Source organism: Hylobates moloch, unplaced genomic scaffold (genome assembly GCF_009828535.3).
Source record: "Hylobates moloch isolate HMO894 unplaced genomic scaffold, HMol_V3 SCAFFOLD_1, whole genome shotgun sequence".
In the NCBI taxonomy this organism is placed as follows: domain Eukaryota; kingdom Metazoa; phylum Chordata; class Mammalia; order Primates; family Hylobatidae; genus Hylobates; species Hylobates moloch.
In genome coordinates, this window is record NW_026652276.1 from 102,524,433 (window position 1) to 102,545,835 (window position 21,403).

Below are 21,403 nucleotides of genomic sequence, written 5' to 3' on the forward strand. Positions count from 1 at the left end.
GGTACTCTTCTTGGCAGTTATGAAGGTCATTAAAATTAAGTATCAGAATAAACTAAGCTTTTTTTTTTTTTTAAACGGAGTCTCATCCAGTTGCCAGGCTGGAGTGCAGTGATACAATCTCGGTTCACTGCAACCTCTGTCTCCCAGGTTCAAGCGATTCTCCTGTCTGAGCCTCCTGAGTAGCTGGGACTACAGGCACACACCACCACGCCCAGATAATTTTGTTGTATTTTTAGTAGAGACGGGGTTTCACCATGCTGGCCAGGATGGTCTCAACCTCTTGACCTCGTGATCTGCCCACCTTGGCCTCCCAAAGTGCTGGGATTACAGGCCTGAGCCACCGTACCTAGCACTAAACTGAACTTTCAACTGAACTTCAGAAAACGTTGAACCGTGATTTAAAAAAATGTTTCTCACTTTGCTCTCACTAAACCCTTTTTTGAGAGTAAAGGGTGGCCGGGCGCGGTGGCTCACGCCTGTAATCTCAGCACTTTGGGAGGCCGAGGCGGGCGGATCACGAGGTCAGGAGATCGAGACCATCCTGGCTAACATGGTGAAACCCCATCTCTACTAAAAATACAAAAAATTAGTCGGGCGTGGTGGCGGGGGCCTGTAGTCCCAGCTACTCTGGAGGCTGAGGCAGGAGAATGGCATGAACCCAGGAGGTGGAGCTTGCAGTGAGCCGAGATCACTCCACTGCACCCCAGCCTGGGTGACGGACCAAGACTCCGTCTCAAAAAAAAAAAAAAAGGAGCAAAAAGGTATTTTGCACTGCTAACCAATGAAATATTTTAAAACACTTATTTCATCAACTCATCTGTTACATTTTAAATGTGTATAACATAGAATTAGTATATGTTTATCTAACTTACAATTTTTAAAAAAAAAACTGATATAAATGTCCAAACGTTGAGAGTCTTATGACTCTAAGGCCCTGTTCCAGTTGCTATGGCTACACAACAAACCCTTCCAGACTGAGTGGTGTCAACCACCATCTTATTATGCTCATGGGCTCCACGGTCAGGAATTTGGAAAGTGCACAGAAAAGATGGGCTGTCTCTGCTCCCTGATGCCTGGACCTCAGCTGGGAAAATGGAAAAACAGGGGAGGTTGGAATCATCTGACTCCCGTCTGGACTGAGTCTGGCAGCCAACATGGATGTTGGCCGGGACCTCAGTGAGGACTGCTGGCAGGAACACCTACACACGGCCTTTTCCTTAGGCTGCTGGGCTTGCTCACAGAATGGTGATCGCGTTCCAAGTGTGAACCCAGGTACAGGAAGAGACAGGAAATGGAAACCGCCAGTTTCCTTAAAATCTGGGCCCACTAACTAGCATGGCATCATTTCTATCATCTATTAGTCAAGCATCACAGAGCCCATATTCAAGAGGAGACAACCTAGACCCAGCCTCTCAATAAACAGTGTCAAAGGCTTTAGGGAGCATGGTGTCAAGCTCCCAGATTCTAAGGCTGTGACTCAACCCAGTGCACTGGGCTGCCTGGCTGTACACAGGTGTCCATATTGATGAAAAGCCCCCAAGCTGCTCATATCCTCTTGTGAAGCACCCTTAGCTTGGTTAGTTATTTAAATAACCCAGGAATCTTTCCCGTCCTGGATTTTTAGAGACCTCCACATCTTCTCCTCAGTTCTCCCACTCTGTTCCCTCATCCCACAAAACAGGCTCCTTTCCCCAGGGCTATTCTACCTGAATACAGGTGAAAGATCACTCAATGAGTTAGCCTTCCCCCACACCCCAGCTCTGACTCCCCCAGGGCTACCTTTCCAAAAGGAGACTCACAACCCAATTTCTTCTAGCTTCCATCTGGGAGGGGCAGGTGGGGGCGGGGAGAGAGAATGAAAGGGGTGAGGTGGTCTTGGCTGAGTGACCTGATCGCAGGAAGTCATGGCTCTTTCTGCACAGATCACTAGCTGGATGGCTGTGTCTGGCCTAGGAGACCGCAGTGAGAATCTGTCACTAAAGCAGGTGCCCATGATGGGAAGAACTGGAAATTATATCTAAAGAGAGAGGCTGAAGCATTCCTTAAACCACAGAAGAAAACAGTGAAAGTACAAAATGACAACAGCTGTCTTCAAATACTGCTTGTCAGAGGGACAAAAGGGAACAGAGGTGCTCTGCTGCTCCACAAAGAAAAACAAGAGCAAACAAGTCTGTCTGAGTTTCAAGAGGCTGGCCCTGAGGCTGCACTGCAGCAGTCTAGGTGAGAGATGATGGTGACAATGTGTGGAGGACCTAGGCCAGAGAATTTTCTTCACCAAGTCTTGACAGAACTTGAAGAACTAGCTGGAGAAGGCAAGAGTGAAGGTGACATCTGTCACTTGCATTTTAGGGTTGGACATTTAGAGTAACTCCTTAGTTTCCTTTTAACTCTCAGATACTGTGATTTGATCAAATTCCAAATTATGGCAGGTATCTTTGGGATGAGAGGATAAAATTTCCTTTGGAAAGAATCCCTGGATGAAGGCTGCCAGGATACATGGCCTGGCCTGGCTCACGTGGGTGAGACAGGCAGTTTCACAAGGTCCTGCTCCACTCTGCCACCTGTCAGTACAACTTTCACTGCTGCAGAGGCTGAGGCCACTAGATAAACTACTCACAGGCAGTCAATCTCTCCCTATCTCCACTGCCTCACCCCGCCTCTCAGTTACTAAGTGATACTACTTCCTGGAGAGCCTGTAGACAAAGCACCTGCAGGGTGTAGGGGACACCTATACGCTGGGCCATGGGACAAGGCAGACGAAGAACCTGACCTCCATCAGTTTAACGATCTCAAGCCACACCTTGGGAACGTGGATTCAAACATGTTTATTGAGCCAATCATTAGGGCACCAAATAGGCTGAGAAAGATGTTCCAAAAATCCAGGAGACTATGGGCTCTTTCCATTAAACACAGACAGGTGCTGCCCCTCTCCACTCCAAACAGAACAGGAAAAAGGCAGGGGGACTGGGCCACAGTGCATTAGGGAGGACAGGGTCTCTTGGCTTCTCTACCCCAACATCACCAGAGGGAAAGGTTAGGTTAGAAAAACAATGCCCAACTCCTTCCCCTCAGAGCCCAGGGCTAAAGCCCTGCTTCATTTTGCTCCTTTTCTCTTTGTCTTTTCCAAATGGTCACATCCTTGAGGTAGGGAGTGGAGCTGGGGAGGGGCCCAGACTCATGTCAGAAATCTTACAATGAGAAAGATGAAAGGAATACACAGGACACAGCAACGGGCCAATGGGCAGACCGTCCTCCCCTGGGTTACCCTTAAAGCCCCAGAGACAGCTCAGAGGGCCACCCCTAGGCTGTGGCCTTTCTGTCAATTTGATGAGTACATGGGTTGCCTGCCAGCATTTCCCAAGGATACATAACTCCTTCTGCTCTGGGGACACTCACCTCAATATCCAGCTCTGTAGAATCTAAGAGGTCCAGCCCACGCTCACTGGGGGAAAAGTAACTACTTGCTTGCTAGAGAGAATGAGGTTGAAAGTCAAAAAGGCCTTTCCACACTCCTGTCACTTCACAAAGAAAAAAACCAGTTCCTTTCCCAGCCTCATAAGAACAAATTTGGGCACGGCAGGCCCCTATAGCACCTCCTGGGAGGGAAGTTAGTGTGGGCACGAGGATCAGGCCTGACTGCAGAGCACTTCTTGGCCTGCTGACTGAGCCCCTTAAATGCCTTTGGTTTGGAAACCAGAAAATGGATTTTTCCTGAGATGTCAGGAAATAATATTTCAACAGAGGCCTTGCTCTCTAGTGTCTGGTCTGAAGGTATCATTGTTTGGTTTCTCCTCGTTAGCACAAGACTCCCCTGTTCTGTTCTGTTCTTTTTCCCCTCCCTGCAGAGAAGAGAACAGAACAGAATAACAGCAGAAGATACACAGCCTGTAATGGACTGAATATCTGTGTCCCCCCAAACCTGCATGTTGAAATCCTTCCCCCAGTATGATGCTGTTTGGAAGTGGGGCCTTTGGGAAGTGATTGGGTCATAGGGGTGCAGCCCTCATGGATGGATGAATGCCCTTCTAAGCCCAGGCCAGAGGGCTAGCTTGCTGTTTCTCCTCCAGGTGAGGATACAACTAGAAGCCAGCAGTCGGCAGGCTGGAAGAAGGCCCTCACCAGAACCCAACCCTTGGACTTCAGCCTCCAGAACCGTGAAAAATGAATTTCTGCTGTCTGTAAGATACCAGACTATGGAATTCTGTTACGGTAGCCTGAACTCAGACATAGCCCTTTTCCATTTATAATAATATAAATGGAAAAATATAAATAATATAAATACCTTACATTTTATGTAAAAAGTCCATTTTATTTATTTTTGAATTGTTATTTTTTCTTTTTTAAGAGACAGGAGTTTACTATGTTACCCAGGCTGGACTCCAACTCCTGGACTATTGATCCTCCTGTCTCCACCTCCCGAGTTGCTGGAACTACAGGCTAACAGCTCTGTTTTAAAGATGAGAAAATGGGCCGCAGGCAGTGGCTCACGCCTGTAATCCCAGCACTTAGGGAGGCTGAGGCAGGTGGATCCACTTTGAGGTCAGGTGTTTGAGACTACCCTGGCCAACATGGTGAAACCCCGTCTCTACTAAAAATACAAAAAAAAAAAAAAATTAGCCAGGCATGATGGCGCACGCCTGTAATCCCAGCCACTTGGGAGTCTGAGGCAGGAGAATTGCTTGAGCCCAGGAGGCAGAGGTTGCAGTGAGCTGAGATTATGTCACTGCACTCCAGCCTGGGCGACAGAGAGGGACTCTACCTCAAAAAGTAAAAATAATTCAAAAATAAAGATGAGAAAATGGAGGCTGACGAGGGGTAAAGCGCTAACTTGACATAGAGTTGAGGACTAGCACTCATGTCACCTCACTCCAAATGCCAGGCTTTTCCCACTACACCAGCAGCAGTTCCTCCTGGGGAAACAGGCTAGGTTAGAAGGGGAGTGAGGGAAGGGACAGGGAGGGGAAGCCCTCTAGTAGGGAGAGGGAGGACAGGGGGTCATGTGTTGGGAGGAGAGACACTGAAGGGGCTGCCACCCGGACTGAATGACCTCCCACCACCAGCATTAGGACTCCTTCCAATTCCGAGGAGGTTTGGAGGCAACAATATTTACTTAGGGATTGGGAGCCAAGAGTGCTATTCCAATCTTCTTTGGTATTTGTAATTTTCTTTTCCTTCTTCTTTTTTTTTTTTTTGAGACAGAGTCTCGCTCTGTCGCCCAGGCTGGAGTGCAGTGGCGCAATCTCGGCTCACTGCAAGCTCCGCCTCCCGGGTTCACGCCATTCTCCTGCCTCAGCCTCTCCGAGTAGCTGGGACTACAGGCGCCCGCCACCACGCCCGGCTAATTTTTTTGTATTTTTAGTAGAGATGGGGTTTCACCGTGGTCTCGATCTCCTGACCTCGTGATCTGCCCGCCTCAGCCTCCCAAAGTGCTGGGATTACAAGCGTGAGCCACCGCGCCCGGCCTCTTTTCCTTATTCTTTAATGAAAGTAGAGTCCAAGCAAAGTCCAAACCGACGTACAACCTGTCCTCCTTTACCCTAGATTCATTCAGCTTTCAGAGACCAGGCATCACCGAGCAGAGAGAGGGAAAGCACCCTGGCTTCTCTTTGGCACATCAGCCCCTAGTTCTTGGGAGAGAAGGGTAGGGTGGTCCACTCATCATGTCTGTATCCTGCCGTTCGTCACTTGACTCATCCTGAATTTCTAACTCTTCTTCCTCGTCCTCTTCTACAAGGCTGAGTCTGATGTAAGGGTAAAGAGTTGGACTTTTCAAACTGTTCTTTGAGGACCTCTGAGAGTTTCTCAGACACCCGGGGTGGGGGAAGTGGGGAGCAGTAAGTACAGCATAGTAGGTTTCTAGATTGTACTGACAGGAAGTGCTCTGTGGCTAAAACAAGTCCAAAAAGCACCCACGGAGAGGCAATGGGTGAAACAGGAGTCCCCTCACAGTGGGTGACAGATCTGAAGTGAAGACAGGAGATGATGAGAAAAGCTCACCGCATCAACTGGTTGCCCAGACCAGGACCTGAAGGATTGCGTGGAGTCTGGAAATACTGTGGACCCAAGAACCTTGACCTCTGGGTGCCTGTGAGGGGCTGACTGCTGGGAATGAAGCAGGATCAATGATGGGATAAAAATCAAGTGTAAGAAGAGGATGTCAGGCAGCTGGTGTTGACAGGGAGAAAAGCTCAGTGTTGGAGGAGATGCATTTTAAAGCTAAACAATTGGAGAAGGGTTAGAGAAGAACCCAATAATGAGGGAGTGCTACAGCAGGGAACCACGAAACAGAAACAGCAAGATGGAGGCAGCCAGACACCAAACGGGGAACTCAAGACACCCAGATTCCCTCCATGGCCTTACCCCTGGGCAAAATCCAACTCTGAGCCATCTTCTTCCTCCATCTCTTCCCACCCCAACAGGGGCTGCCTGCTCTTCACGGCTGTGGAGGTGAGGGTGGGTATGGGCGGAATACTGTTCAGCTGCAGACTTTCTTCCTGGGACGAGGAGACGTCTTCTGTTATGCTTGGCAGGCCCTGCCAAGCAGATGCATACATTAACCACAGCCCAGGGCCTGCAACGGGCATGCTCTCTTTCCAAGACCTGCCCAGGATTTAGTAAGGGAAAGTCAATCAGGAAGAGAATGGAAAACTTATACAGCCTCATTCTGTTGCCCTCAAATGGGCATAGCCCTATGTACCAAAAAGTAAGGCTTAGAGAATTGTAGCTAGGCCTTGTCCAAGAAAAACTTGCTACACAGCTTAGAAAACAAGATGGAAAGATACATAAATATACATTTCAAAGATGAACTGTAACAGGTGAACAGGTGAACACAAATATGAGGGAGGGTTGGAGTCTCTAAGATTGACAGGTCTGAGTTAGCCAATGAAGACATTTGAGATCCTATCCAAGATTTCTATGGTCAGAAAAAGCTTAAAATGGCAATAGAGTTTTGGTACCAGAGGCTAGGGTGGACGCATGAGGGCCAGGGAGGAACTGGAAAACGGGAGACAGAATTTTCTAAAAGCTAGAAAAAAATGAAGTGATTGTATAACTGATATGATATGAAGGGGGACTTATCTCCTGCAGAAATCGGAGAACAGAGGAGGAGATAGAATCCAAAGATTCTCACTGCCTGAGAAAACCCAGGCAATACTATTTTAAAGCATCAATCAAATTGACATTAACATCTGTTAACTGTAAACAGTCACACTCCCATTACCCTCCCTCTCCATGGCCACGTTCATCCACTGAAAACAATGATCTCAAAGTGAGCTGCTATGGGTTTAAGCAGAGGGCTACAGAAAACAGGGAAGAGCCATACCCCTGGGCTTGGATTCCCAGAGAGGAAACCTTGGGGCCCCAGGTGTGTCCTCCTGATCTCCTCAAGCTATTAATGGTGTGATGCCCGAGGGCTGGGCCCTTGAATCTCTCCTCTTCTCCAACTTCACTGGCTTCCCCAGCCACTCAGGTTCACGTCCTTAAATATCACCTATACTCTGCCACATCCCAAAGGGATCTCAAGCCTTCAGCTCTCCCCTGAACTCCATCTTAACAGCCCCCACGGTTTGTTCAACATCTCCACCTGTAATCCCGTGGCCAACACCAATGCCCCAACCTTCCCCCACAGCTATCTTCACTCTCTGCCTTCCCCATCTCAGCTACTGTCAACTCCATCCTTCTGTCATCCTCAAAAGTTGAGGATGGTCAGGAGCCATCCTCAACTCCTCTTTTTGTCTTATATCCCACATCCAGTTTGTCAGAAAAGCCTATTAGAGATACCTTGAAAATGCACCCAGAATCTGGCCGTTTCTCGGCACCTCCACCATTGCCCCCGGCCTAAGAAGCTCTCTCATCTTGAATCTTGGGCTGGATTCTTACAACAGCCACAGCCTCCCTGCTGGTCTCCCAGCTTCTAGCCTTCCTCCATCTCCTGTCGTTTTCGACACAGCAGCCAGAAGGATCCTTTAAAAACAGAGGTTGATCGTGTCATTCCTCTAAAATCCTCCAATGGTTTCCTACTGCACTCAGAGTAAAAGCCAGTCTATGCCTTAGATGCTCTGGGATCCTGCACCCTCTTTGGTCTCATGTCCTACAATCTGCATTCTGGCCATAATGGTCTTCTCTGCTGTTCCTTGAACATGCCAGGAACATTCTCCCCATCCCCTCGTGGCCTCAGGACTGGCTGCTTCCTTTGGTATGGGATTCTAAAACACACTAAGCACCCTCCCTCACCTGTTATAAAAAATTCGCTGGGAGGCCAATAGGCTGAAATGGCTCCTGCACTTTGGGTTCCTACGTCAGCAAACTGAAACTCAACTCAGAGTGAAAGTGTTGTGTGTAACCTAGGAGCAGGAAACTTAAGCTTAACCAGTCAGAAACTACCAACTAACTTCTAACAAGAGATTTATGGTCAGTTAACCTCTAAATATGAACTTTCCACTTTAACCAATCAAATAGTTTATTTGTCTTGCTCCCACAGACACCTTGTAAGCGTCCCCTCTGGTTTCCTCGGTGGTGGCGCCCTCAACTGCTTGCAGTCTGCCACTGCCTGATTGATAAAATTGCTGAATGCTCAAATAAACCTGTTAAAATTGTAATGCGCCTAAGTGTATCTTTTAACTTATTTTTTAGGCTTTTTGCCCAACATTTGTGTTCCTGAGTCTTCCCTTGATCAGTCTTTGTAAGACTGCAATCCCTACCCCGCCAGGATTCCTCACGCTCCTCCCTGCTTTTTTGCCATAGCATTTACTACTATCTGACACCCTCTAAAGAAAGAGATTTTTGGCTTTTTTGTTTGCTGCCGTATTCCCAGCACATGGTGCTCAGTATCTGTTGAATGAATAAAACCAATCGCTTCAGTTTTTGTTTTTTTTTTTTTAGATGGAGTTTCGCTCCTGTCACCCAGGCTGAAGTGCAATGGCACGATCTCGGCTCGCTGAAACCTCCGCCTCCCGGGTTCAAGCGATTCTCCTGCTTTCAGCATCCCAAGTAGCTGGGACTACAGGCATGCGCCACCATGCCCAGCTAATTTTTTGTATTTTTAGTAGAGACGGGGTTTCACCATCTTGGCCAAGCTGGTCTCGAACTCCTGACCTCATGATCCACCCACCTCGGCCTCCCAAAGTGCTGGGATTATAGGCATGCGCCACCATGCCCAGCTAATTTTTTGTATTTTTAGTAGAGACGGCGTTTCACCATCTTGGCCAAGCTGGTCTCGAACTCCTGACCTCATGATCCACCCACCTCGGCCTCCCAAAGTGCTGGGATTATAGGCATGAGCCACCGCACCCAGCCCCAATCTCTTCAGTTTTATCTTGCCTTCACAAACCCTACGCTTTAGGCAGAGCGACCTATGTGCCTCCACACTTCGCCCAGCCACAGCCTTCTACACTTTTCTTGTGCTATTCTGCCAGCCCATGATGTTCCTCCTTCCTCTGTTCAGCTTATACACATCTTACTTATTTTTTAAGCTCCAGCAATTCCATCTTCTTGGTAAAGCCCTCCTCATTCTCTGAATTCTACAGCATTCACTTGTACAAGCCCTCAGGCAGTTATTTATTGGCAACTGTTCATAATTTGGGTTTTCCATAATTACAATTTCCCCCTTTCCTATTAGATAATAAGCTGCTGGAGGCTTCTTCATGGCCCCTAAAACACTGAACATAGTATCTTGCATATAGTAGGTCCTTAACAAATATGTATTAGTTAATTGATTAAAGAAGAGTTTCCTGGTGGTATAAGATATAATTTTAGGTGGCACACAGAAGACAACAAAAAGAAATCACACCCCATCTCACACTATATACAAAAATTAACTCAAACTGGATCACAAATCTAAATTAAGAGCTAAAACTATAACTCTTTTTTTTTTCTGAGACAGTGTCTCACTCTTTTGCCCAGGCTGGAGTGCAGTGGCACAATCTCAGCTCACTGCAAGCTCCGCCTCCCAGGTTCACACCGTTCTCCTGCCTCAGCCTCTCCAGTAGCTGGGACTACAGGCGCCCACCACCACGCCCGGCTAATTTTTTGTATTTTTAGTACAGATGGGGTTTTGCCCTGTTAGCCAGGATGGTCTTGATCTCCTGACCTCGTGATCCGCCTGCCTCAGCCTCCCAAAGTGCTGGGATTACAGGTGTGAGCCACCGTGCCCGGCTAAAACTATAACTCTTAGAAGAAAACACAGGAATAAATCTTTGTGACCTTGAATTAGCCAACAATTTCTCAAGATATGGCACCAAAAGCACAAGCAACAAAAGGAAAAAGCAAGTTCGATTTCACCAAATTCAAGAACTTTTATGTTTCAAAGGACACCACCAATAACACAAAAAGACAACCCCAAAAATGGGAGAAAATGTTTGCATATCATAAGGAATCTCGTGTCTAGAATATATAAAGAATACTTACAACTCAACAATAAAAAGACAACCCTATTTTAAAATAGTAAAGGATCAGAAAAGACGTTTCTCCAAAGAAGATAAACAAATTGTCAATAAGCACAGGAAAAAATGCTCAATACCACTGGTCATTAGGGAAACGCAAATTTAAGCCACAATGAGATACCACACCTCACGGTTACTAGGAGATGGATAAAATAAAAAAAGACAGTAAGTACTGGTGACAACATGGAGAAACCAGGGCCCCCATACATTGCTGGTAGGATTGTAAAATGCTGTAGGTACTTTGGAAAACAGTGTGGTAGTTCCTCAAGAACTTAAATATAGAATTGCCATAAGACCCAGCAATTCCATTCCCAGGTGTATCTCAAGATAACTGAAAAGATGCATCCACCCAAAAATGTGTACATGCATGTTTAGCAGCATTATGCATAAAACAGCCCAAATGTCAATCAACTGACAAGTGGATAAGTAGAATGTGGCATACCCACATGATGGCATATTGTTTTGGCCATAAAAAGGTATGAGATACTGATATATGTCAAAGTATGGATGAACCTTGAAAACACTGTGCTAAGTGAAAGAAGCTGGACATAAAAGGCCACATATTATATGATTCTATTTATATGAAAGGTCCGGAATAGGCAAATCAAGAGACAGGAATTCTATTAGTGATACCACCTTAGGCTGGGAAGATAGACTGCGAATGGGTACGTGGTTTATTTTGAGAATAATGAAAATGTTCTAAAATTAGATAGTGGTGATGGTTGTACAATTCAGTGAATATGCTAAGTGTACACTTTAAAAGGGTGATTTTTGGCTGGGCGTGGTGGCTCACCAGCACTTTGTGAGCACTTTGGGAGGCCGAGGTGGGCAGATCACAAGGTCAGGAGTTCGAGACCAGCCTGGCCAACATGGTGAAACCCTGTCTCTACCAGAAATACAAAAATTGGCCGGGCGTGGTAGTGGGTGCCTGTAGTCCCAGCTACTCAGGAGACTGAGGCAGGAGAATCGCTGGAACCTGGGAGGTGGAGGTTGCAGTGAGTTGAGATCACGCCACTGCACTTCAGCCTGGGTGACAGAGCGAGACTCTGTCTCAAAAAAAAAAGGAGGGGGTGATTTTTATGATATGTAAGTTGTATCTCAATAAAGCTGTCACATAAAGTCCCATCTAAAAATGTACACTAGAGAACACATACTTGCATATGAAATAATGATGCCACAATGTTACTTAATATGAAGCTGTTTTTTAAAAATCAAAGAAAAAACCTTAGGCAGCCAGGAGCGGTGGCTCACGCCTGTAATCCCAGCACTTTGGGAGGATGAGGCAGGCAGATCACAAGGTCAAGAGATCAAGACCATCCTGGCTAACACGGTGAAAACCCGTCTCTACTAAAAATACAAAAAAATTAGCCGGGCATGGTGGCAGGCACCTATAGTCCCAGCTGCTCGGGAGGCTGAGGCAAGAGTTGCTGGGCACTGGACACAAGGATTTCTATCAGTGTGCTCTCCTGAACATCACCCAGGTCTGGAGTGCCAGGAGGATCAAAAACAGAATCAAAGATTAGCCACCTTCCAACTCCAAGTTCCCCCCGCCCCATGCCACCGTTGCTGCCTTGTACAAGTCAGGCAAGCAATCTCTCCTGGTTTCACCCTAGGAGGTGGAAGGTCCCTGTCTCTGGCTCCATGTGGCATGCACTCTGGTCCTTCTCCAGCAGCAGGCTTGTCAGACTCTCTCAGTCCTTCAGCTGAGCCCCTGCACAGTCCCACAGGCTGCCTACTAAGTAAGCAGCGTGGTCATGGAGCTGGGGAAGGAGGTACATGGGGAGTTAGTGATGGCATGTTAAAATACCCTAGGAAGTGGTTACTGATTAAATATCACTCTCCTTCCTACAGTGTCCACCCCCATGCTTCTCCATTTGTCTTTTTTTGTTTTTTTGGGGGGTAGAGACCGGGTCTCACTATGTTGCCCAAGCCGGTCTCAAACTCCTGGGCTCAAAGGATCCTCCCACCTCAGCTTCCCAAAGTGCTGGACTTACAGGCATGAGCCACCAAGCCCAGCCCAGTTGTAGGTCCTATGCACAACAGCCAGACTTCTCTCTGTATACGTCACCTCGCTCTCCACAAAGAAGGACAGCAGAAGCTGGAAGAAAGTCCTCTGGGTGCCTGGGCTTTGGCGTTGCTCTCTTCCACCCATCGTTCTTATCTCGCACTCAGGGTAGAAGAGTCTGGTAGAATGGACACAAGGAAAGGGCTCAGCACAGAAGGCAACAAGGAGGTGTAACGATGACCACAGAGGGAGGAGATGGCCCAAAGAGATGATAAAGGAAAAGGAGGTGCAGAGCTAAGGAGAGCCCCAAGGAGCTGAGAGAGGAAAAAAGACACCAGAGAGAGACTTCCACGGAGATGGGGAGGCCTTAGGTAGGGCAGCAGCAGATGGGGGAGAGAAACCGAGAGGGTGGTGTTAAAGAAACATAAAAGGAGCCCCACTCATTTCCAGTACAGAAATTCGCCCACAGCAGAGGCCAGGCCTCAATTAGAGGCATACACAATGGGGTAGATGCTCTCACAGTCCGCATCCGTCAGCACCCCTTCCATGTTCCTGCCCACAGAAAAGCAGAGAGTGTGTGAATAGGGACATTATCTTCTAGCACAATCAAGGCTAGAAACAAAAAGAGGCAAAAGCAACAAGGACGTAACTCACAAAGAACTCCTAAATAGACAGTGGAAGACAAAGGAGTATGGGGAGTTAGAGAAGACAGAAATATGCCCCCCTGGAGATACTGCAACTCAGGAATGGCCTCAGTCAACCTGCATAGATGGAAGTGTCAGCTATGACAGGTGGAGGGAGAGGACCCTGGAAGGGCAAAGGTCTGAGACACTGGCCTTCCCTCTTCCCAGACTCACTTAAGGATAAGTATCAGTAATCTGACGGCCTCCACTGCCACATCGTACTCTCTGTCCATGACCATGGAAACCATCCAGTCCTGCAGAAAGGAGAAAGTCACTCAATATCTCATTACACCCATTCCAAACATTCTGTTCTCTTAGAATCAGAGACTCCTCAAGAGAGTGCCTACGCAGAGGCAGATGCTGGGATAGCCAAGACATCTTAGAGCATGAGGGGTAAAAAGATACAAGGTGGGGAAACGGGAACTACGACAAAGAGCCAAGCCATGGAGCGCCACCCATTTTACCTTGAAGCGGCTGGTGAAGAGCTCCAGGCGTGCGGTCAGGTCCCATTTGCTGTACAGCCCTTTCAGGGCCTTCACGCACTTCAGGCGGACTTCTCGGTGCTGGTGAGGAGGGAAAATCAGGAGAATGGAAATAAGACTAACCACACTCTACTCGTCCCTGCTGAGCCTCCAGACTCCCCTCTCCAATCCCTCATTCTACCTTGGGTGTCCCCTATGCTGAGGACTCTGAGATGTCAGAAACAATGAACAGCTGTCTTCTTCCTTAAAAAACAAAAGGATCACAGCAGTACTCATGATGAGAAGGATCCTTTGGCTGCCCCCCTTAGCACCTGCATTACCATCCATCAATAACTCTCTCCCCTGGGAAAGTCTCTCTCCCCCTACCTCATGTTTTGAGTCATTTCATCTCCTGGATATGTCTCTCTCTACCTTATCCTACCCTCCCCAGTGCTAGGGGAGTTTCAAGATTCAGCGACTTGATGGGTTAATCATTGCTCACTAGGTAAAATATCACAGTGGCAGGCCCAGGAAAAGGTGAAGTGTCCTAGGACAGGAAAAAGATGAGGGAAACGGAAAAGGAAAATGACTCTTATCATGCAGAGTCCAACCAATACATTTTAAATAGCTGTCAGTGAGGAAAGAAATGCTGTAGCTTTGCATCCAACACCCAATTTCCTGGATGCAGATAGCACGGATCTCAGGAAGGACATCCCTAGACACAGACAGCTAAGTTGACTCTTATAGCCACCCTCTCTCCAAACTCACTTTCTATCCTACCAGATAACTCCCTCTCATGGAAGAATTTATTTTCTTGAAATGCCATGTACCCCATGCCTTTCATTTCTTCCTCCCGATGTAATACTATATATATAGTAAAATACATGTAAATATTTTTTCTTTTTTTTTAAGGGATGGGGTCTCTTGCTATGTTGCCCATGCTGGCCTTGAACTCCTGAGTTCAAGTCGTCTTCCCACTTTGGCCTCTCAAGTAGCTAGGACTACAAAAATGTGCCATACCCAGTTAGTAAATATTTTCTTTCCGTTAGCAACCCATAAAATAGTTAAACACCAGCCTTGTACAGCCTAATTCTCCACTCCACCTGTTGCCCAGGCTGGAGTGCAGTGGCACGATCTCGGCTCACTGCAACCACTACCTCTCGGGTTCAAGTGATTCTCCTGCCTCAGCCTCCCGAGTAGCTGGGATTACAGGTGCACCACCACGCCCAGCTATCTTTTTGTATTTTTAGTGGAGACGGGGTTTCGCCATGTTGGCCAGGCTGGTCTGGAACTCCTGACCTCAACTGATCTGCCCGTCTTGGCCTCCCAAAGTGCTGGAGTTACAGGTGTGAGCCACTGCACCCGGCCTCCATACCTCTTTTAAAAACCAGTTTTGAAAGTTCATTCAGGCTGGACATGGTGGCCAAAAATTAGCCAAGCATGGGGGCAGGCGCCTGTAGTCCCAGCTACTTGGGAGGCTGAGGCAGGAGAATCACCTGAACCCGGGGGGTGGAGGTTGCGGTGAGCCGAGATTGTACCACTGCACTCCAGCCTGTGTGACAGAATGAGACTCTGTCCCCCCCACCCCTAAAAAAAGCATTCAGCTGTTGGCCAAAGTGTGTGAGGTTTTTTTTTTTTTGAGACGGAGTCTCACTCTGTCGCCCAGGGTGGAGTGCAGTGGCGCAATCTCGGCTCACCACAAGCTCCGCCTCCCGGGTTCACGCCATTCTCCAGCCTCGGCCTCCCAAGCAGCTGGGACTACAGGCGCCCACCACCAGGCCCGGCTAATTTTTTGTATTTTTAGTAAAGACAGGGTTTCACTGTGTTAGCCAGGATGGTCTCGAATTCCTGACCTCGTGATCCGCCCACCTTGGCCTCCCAAAGTGCTGCAATTACAGGCGTGAGCCACCACACCCGCCCATGAGTGTGTTTTAATTCCACATTAAGAAAAGTTTAAATCAGCTGAAAGGTTCTGGAAAGGCAGAAGTGAAACCTAGGTAAGAGTGAGAAACATCTACAGATACTATTTTTTTTTTTTTTTTTTGAGACAGAGTTTCGCTCTTGTTGCCCAGGCTGGAGCGCAATGGCATGATCTCAGCTCACTGCAACTTCCACCTCCCGGGTTCAAGTGATTCTCCTGCCTCAGCCTCCCGAGTAGCTGGGATGACAGGGATGCGCCACCATATCCGGCAATTTTGTATTTTCAGTAGAGACGGGGTTTCTGCATGTTGGTCAGGCTGGTTGCAAACTCCTGACCTCAGGTGATCTGCCTGCCTTGGCCTCCCAAAGTGCTGGGATTACAGGCATGAGCCACCATACTCAGCCTACAGATACTCTTTTTAACTTAACTTGATCAGGTCTTTAAACAGTATAAAATTCCCCTGCCCTTCACACAGTGAGACAGCAGCCTGGGCCAGGAGAAGGCTCACCGGGCTGCAGCATCCCTCAGAAAAGCCCCGCCTTTCTGTTCTCTGCTCTTATCCTCAAGTCTCCAACCCCAGAAAGATGAGGAGTTGGGACAGATCTGGGGCAAAGCCGGAGAAGAAAAATTCTCAGCAATGCTTTATTCTCTTATTTTCTCCCAGAAGCACTTACAAGATCCTTTGTAGGTGGTGATAAACTAAACCTCACCAATTTAAAACATTTGTTAAGAGTCTTTGCTCCAGCTGCATTAATTCTGGGACTAACCCAATAACTAAGGGTTGGAGGAGGGAAACCTTGTTCACTTCCTCAGATGCCATAACCAAAGGCCAGCTGCTTCAATGAGAGAAACCCATTAGCTCACCTGTACCGACGAACAAAGACATTCCAAGAGGGTATTCATCATCTCCTCAATCTCCTCTTGACGCTCTTGGAGCTGGAGGACAGGGAGAAGTGGGTTAATCTCTCTTGTACCCTAACAAGCATAAGGCCCTGAAGATACACAAAAAGTACAACTTCTACCTACTTCCTGTTTATTACAGGATAGTGTGAACCTCCGTAATCCTATGCTCTCTTTTAAACCTTCTAATTCTGGAAGAAGCTGTATAGTCAAGTAACACCTCAGAGGTTTGTGTTTAGTAAAAATAATATCCCCTCTGCATGTGGTTATTCTGACTATTCAGAAGCCCTAGCTGGCATTATACAGGCATATCTCGCTTTATTGCACTTTACTGTATTGATTTGCAGACATTGTGGATTTTGTTGTTGTTGTTGCTGCTGTTGTTGTTTTTTAACAAACTAAAGGTGTGTGACAACCCTGCATTGAGCATACCTATCAGTGCCATTTTTCTAATAGCATATCCTCACTTTGTGTTCCTGTGGCACATTTTGGTAATTCTCACAATATTTCAAACTTTTTCATTATGGTATCTGTTATGGTTATCTGTGATCAGTAATCTTTAATGTTACATTTTTTTTTTTAATGAGACAGGGTCTCACTCTGGCACCCAGGCTGGAGTACAGCGGTGTGACCATGGCTCATGGCAGCCTCCACCCCCTGGACTCGAGGGATCCTCCTGCCTCAGCCTCCCGAGTAGGTGGGAGTACGGGTGCATGCCACCACAGCCAGCTAGTTAAAAAAATTTTTTTTGTAGAGACGGGCTCTCTCTCTGTTTGCCCAGGCTGGTCTTGAACTCCTGGGCTCAAGCGATCCTTCCACCTCAGCCTCCCAAAGTGCTGTGATTACAGGAATGGGCCATCACACCCAGCCTGATGTTACTACTGTAACTGTTTTGGGGTACCACGAACCTGTCCATATAAGATGGCAAACTTAACAAATGTATGTGTTCTGACTACTCTACCAAGAAGAGTTTCCTTGTCTCTCTCTCTCCTCAGGCCTCCCGAACCATTCCTTGAGACACAAAAATATTGTAATTAGGTCAATTAGTAACCCTCTTAAGTGTCCAAATGAAAGGAAGAGTCACATGTTTCTCACTTTTTTTGAGACAGAATCTCACTCTTTCGCCCAGGCCGGACTGCAGTGGCACTATCTCAGCTCACTGCAAGCTCTGCCTCCTGGGTTCATGCCATTCTCCTGCCTCAGCCTCCCAAGTAGCTGGGGCTACAGGCACCCGCCACCGCACCCAGCTAATTTTTTGTATTATTGGTAGAGACGGGGTTTCCCCGTGTTAGCCAGGATGGTCTCGATCTCCTGACCTCGTGATCTACCCGCCTCGGCCTCCCAAAATGCTGGGATTACAGGCGTGAGCCACCACACCCGGCCACATGTTTCTCATTTTAAATCAAAAGCTAGAAATGATTAAGCTTAGAGGCCAGGCGTGGTGGCTCACACCTATAATCCCAGCACTTTGGGTGGCCGAGGTGGGCAAATCACTTGAGGTCAGTTTGAGACCAGCCCGACCAACATGGCGAAACCCCATCTCTACTAAAAATAGAAAATTAGCTGGGTGCAGTGGTGGGTGCCATAATCCCAGCTACTCAGGAGGCTGAGACAGGAGAATTGCTTGAACCTGGGAGGCAGAGGTTGCAGTGAGCCAAGATTATGCCATTGCACTCTAGCCTGGGCAACAAAGCGAGACTCTGTCTCAAAAAGACAAAAAAAAAAAAAAAAAAAAGATTAAGTTCAGTTGGAAGCCAAGACAGGCCAATCAATAGCTAGGCCTCTTGTGCCAAACAGCCAAGTTGTGAATGCAAAAGAAAAATTCTTGAAAGAAAGTAAAAACGCTACTCCAGTGAACACACAAAGCATAAGAAAGTTAAACAGTCTTATTGCTGATATAGACAGTTTTAGTAGTCGGAACAGAAGATCAAACCAGCCACAACATTCCCTTCGGCCAAATCCCAATCCAGATCAATGTCCTAGCTGTCTTCCATTCTATGAAGGCTGAGCAAAGTAAGGAAGCCACAGAAGAAAAGTTTGAAGCTAGTAGTTCATGAGGTTTAAGGAAAGAAGCTCTCTCCATAACATCCAAGTACAAGGTGAAGCAGCAAATACTGATAGAGAAGCAACAAGTTATCAAGAAAATCTAGCTAAGATCATTGATGAAGGTGGCTACACTAAACAATGAATTTTCAGTGTGGACTAAACTGCCTTATATTGGAAAACGCCATCTAGGACTTTCACAGCTATTGAGGAGAAGTCAATGCCTGGCTTCAAAGCGTCAAAGGACAGCCTGACTCCTTGTTAGGGGCTAATGCAGTTGGTGACTTTAAGTTGAAGCCAATACTCATTTACCATTTTAAAAATCCTAAGGCCCTTAAGAATTATGCTAAATCTAGTCTGCCTATGCTCTATAAATGAAACAACAAAGCCTAACCGATATCACATCTGTTCACAGCATGGTTTCCTGAATATTTTAAGCACATGGGTGAGACCTACTGCTCAGAAAACAAGATTCCTTTCAAAATATTACTGCTCAGTGACAATGCACCTGGTCACCCAAAAGCTCTGGTGAGGACGTACAAGGAGATCCATGTTGCTTTTTTCATGCCCACTAACACAACATCCACTGTGCAGCCCATGGAACAAGGAGTAATTTCAACTTTCAAGTCTTATTATTTCAGAAATACATTTCATAAGGCTATAGCTGCCACAGTCATTTCTCTGATGATTTGGGGAAAGTCCATTTAAAACCTCCTGGGGTTAGGCATGGTGGCTCATGCCTACAATCCCAACTTTTTGGGAGGCTGAGGTGGGAGGACTGATTAAGCCCAGGAGATCAAGACTAGCCTGGGCAGCATAGTGAGACCCTGTCTCTACAGAAACAAAACAAAAACTAGCCAGATGTGGTATGCAATCTGTAGTACCAGATACTTGGGAGGATAGAAAGAGACTCTGTCTAAAAAAAAACAAAAAAACATGCTCTCTTATTCAAGGTTACCCTTCTATCACTCCAAGGATTCACTCCATAATCTTATTTCTTGATATGTTACACTCACTAAAATGTTCACCTCAAATCAAGTTTGTAGACACTTGTCCTTACCACCTTACAAAAACTGAGATGGTATCAACAGAGGTAAGACACTGCTTTACCTGCATGTCACTTTTGGCGGCTTTCACAGCATTGAAAAGAACATTGGCTGGTGGCTCTGACTGTTTCCAACTATGACGATGTACCACTCAGGACCTTTCTTTGGATGTTTTGCCACCTAATATGTATAAAAAGATCAGAAATATGAAAAAAAGGTAACAGTGACATTAACACTTGGTTTCATCATTATCACACAAGTAGGCTTACGCTGCCAATTCCACAGCAGAGTCTGAGTTAGACTCAGTCCTGAAATAATTGATTTTTATACTGTTATGAAGTTTATTAACTTTTTTCCCTTAAAAAAAAAAAATCCTTGAGTCCCCTTCCTGTATCCCTATATCCTAACGTCCTTTTCTCTTCTTTTCTCTTCAAAATTTCTCTTCTTCCTATTTCTGTCCCTTAACACTTTGTAAATCTTGTCCTTTTATGAATCATATCACCCGAACTTCTTTTAGGTTTTCTTTTTTTTTTTTGGAGACGGAGTCTTGCTCTGTCGCCCAGGCTGGAGTGCAGTGGCGCGATCTCAGCTCACTGCCAGCTCTGCCCCCGGGGTTCATGCCATTCTCCTGCCTCAGCCTCCCAAGTAGCTGGGCTGCTTCCCCCACAAGATTCAAAAACAAAAGAAAACTGGCTGACTCACCGGCGTTGTTTTCGGTGGTCGTTTGCTGCTTTCTTCTTCACATTGCGATTCAAGCTGTCCTCAAAGTCACTGCCTTCATCAGCTAACAGAGTCAGTATTCCTGTGAGAAAGTACGGTTCTCTTTAAATATAACCACCCTATTCCCTCCATATAAAAGGTTAATGAATTATAGTTTCTCTGTCTCTCACCACACTCCATCTCCATGAGAAAAACATATTCAGATTTTAAGAAAAAACGAGCTTATTGTTAGTAGAAAGTTGGGACAAAGTCTTTTTTTTTTTTTTTTTTGAGACAGAGTTTCACTCGTCACCCAGGCTGCAGTGCAATGGCGTGATCTCAGGTCACTGCAACCTCTACCTCCCAAATTCAAGCGATTCTCCTGCCTCAGTCTCCCGAGTAGCTGGGATTACAGGTGTTTTTCACCACGTTGGCCAGGCTGGTCTCAAACTCCTGACTTCAGGTGATCCACCTGCCTCGGCCTCCCAAAGTGTTGGGATTACAGGCATGAGCCACCACACCCAGCCGGGACAAAGCCTTAAAGGAAAACTTTCAGGTGAAAGGAATGGAGATGAAGAATGAGGAAACGAGGCACGGGAAGGACAACCCTTCCTAGTATTCTCTCCGGAGAATCAAATGCTACTCCCTTAGCGGGTAGAGAGGTCACTGCTCTTTGTAGAGAAAAATAATCATGGCTCAGGAAGTCATCCATCACTCATCCATAAACAGGAGAGTAATATGGACCTAGAGTTAAATTTCACCCCGTGAAACATCAACCACATGTCTTATCAATTCAAGTTTATAACATTGATATAATCGGGTCCCCCACAGCAGCACTGACAGAAACAGAAATGATTCAGAGAAAGCCAATTAAAACAGCCAGGGGATAAAGCAGATCTGTATGAAATTAGCTTTTTTCCTTCTGGAAATATAAAAAACCAAGATATATTATAACCTACACAGAATAAACTCATATATTGTAATAAATAAGGATACGCAGACCTGTTTACAAAATCCCCAAGTAGGAGAACTAGGGGACACCAGCTAAAAAGTATATACAATTTACCAGGCAACAAATAAAGAACTCTTTACTCTCCGATCTGCCACCTCCCAGCCCCCACCAGGGGTTGTACATGCTGAACACAGAAATGTGTTTAAGAGAGGTTTAGAGGCCGGGCGCGGTGGCTCACGCTTGTAATCCCAGCA

The 21,403-nt window shown here is 46.6% G+C and overlaps 1 protein-coding gene across 5 annotated transcripts; it reads right to left on the bottom strand.

Annotated features, from left to right (window-relative positions):
* Positions 1 to 6,434: 6,434 nt before the first annotated feature.
* LOC116811371 (putative STAG3-like protein 1) lies at positions 6,435 to 20,294 on the bottom strand. Of its 5 annotated transcripts, none has more exons than XM_058443989.1 (8): positions 20,201 to 20,294; positions 19,563 to 19,678; positions 16,374 to 16,445; positions 13,592 to 13,690; positions 13,302 to 13,381; positions 12,508 to 12,622; positions 12,048 to 12,199; positions 6,435 to 6,533 (listed from the first exon to the last, which is right to left on the bottom strand). In XM_058443989.1, the coding sequence occupies exons 2-7, from the start codon at positions 19,566 to 19,568 to the stop codon at positions 12,131 to 12,133; spliced, it is 441 nt and encodes a 146-aa protein (XP_058299972.1). In that variant the 5' UTR covers positions 19,569 to 19,678; positions 20,201 to 20,294; the 3' UTR covers positions 6,435 to 6,533; positions 12,048 to 12,130. The 5 variants fall into 5 exon arrangements, with proteins under 5 accessions (XP_058299972.1, XP_032612366.1, XP_058299978.1 ...); XM_032756475.2 differs by lacking the exon at positions 12,048 to 12,199 and adding an exon at positions 7,780 to 7,962 and having other exon boundaries at positions 6,452 to 6,533; XM_058443995.1 differs by having other exon boundaries at positions 6,456 to 6,494.
* Between the last annotated feature and the right edge of the window lie 1,109 nt (positions 20,295 to 21,403).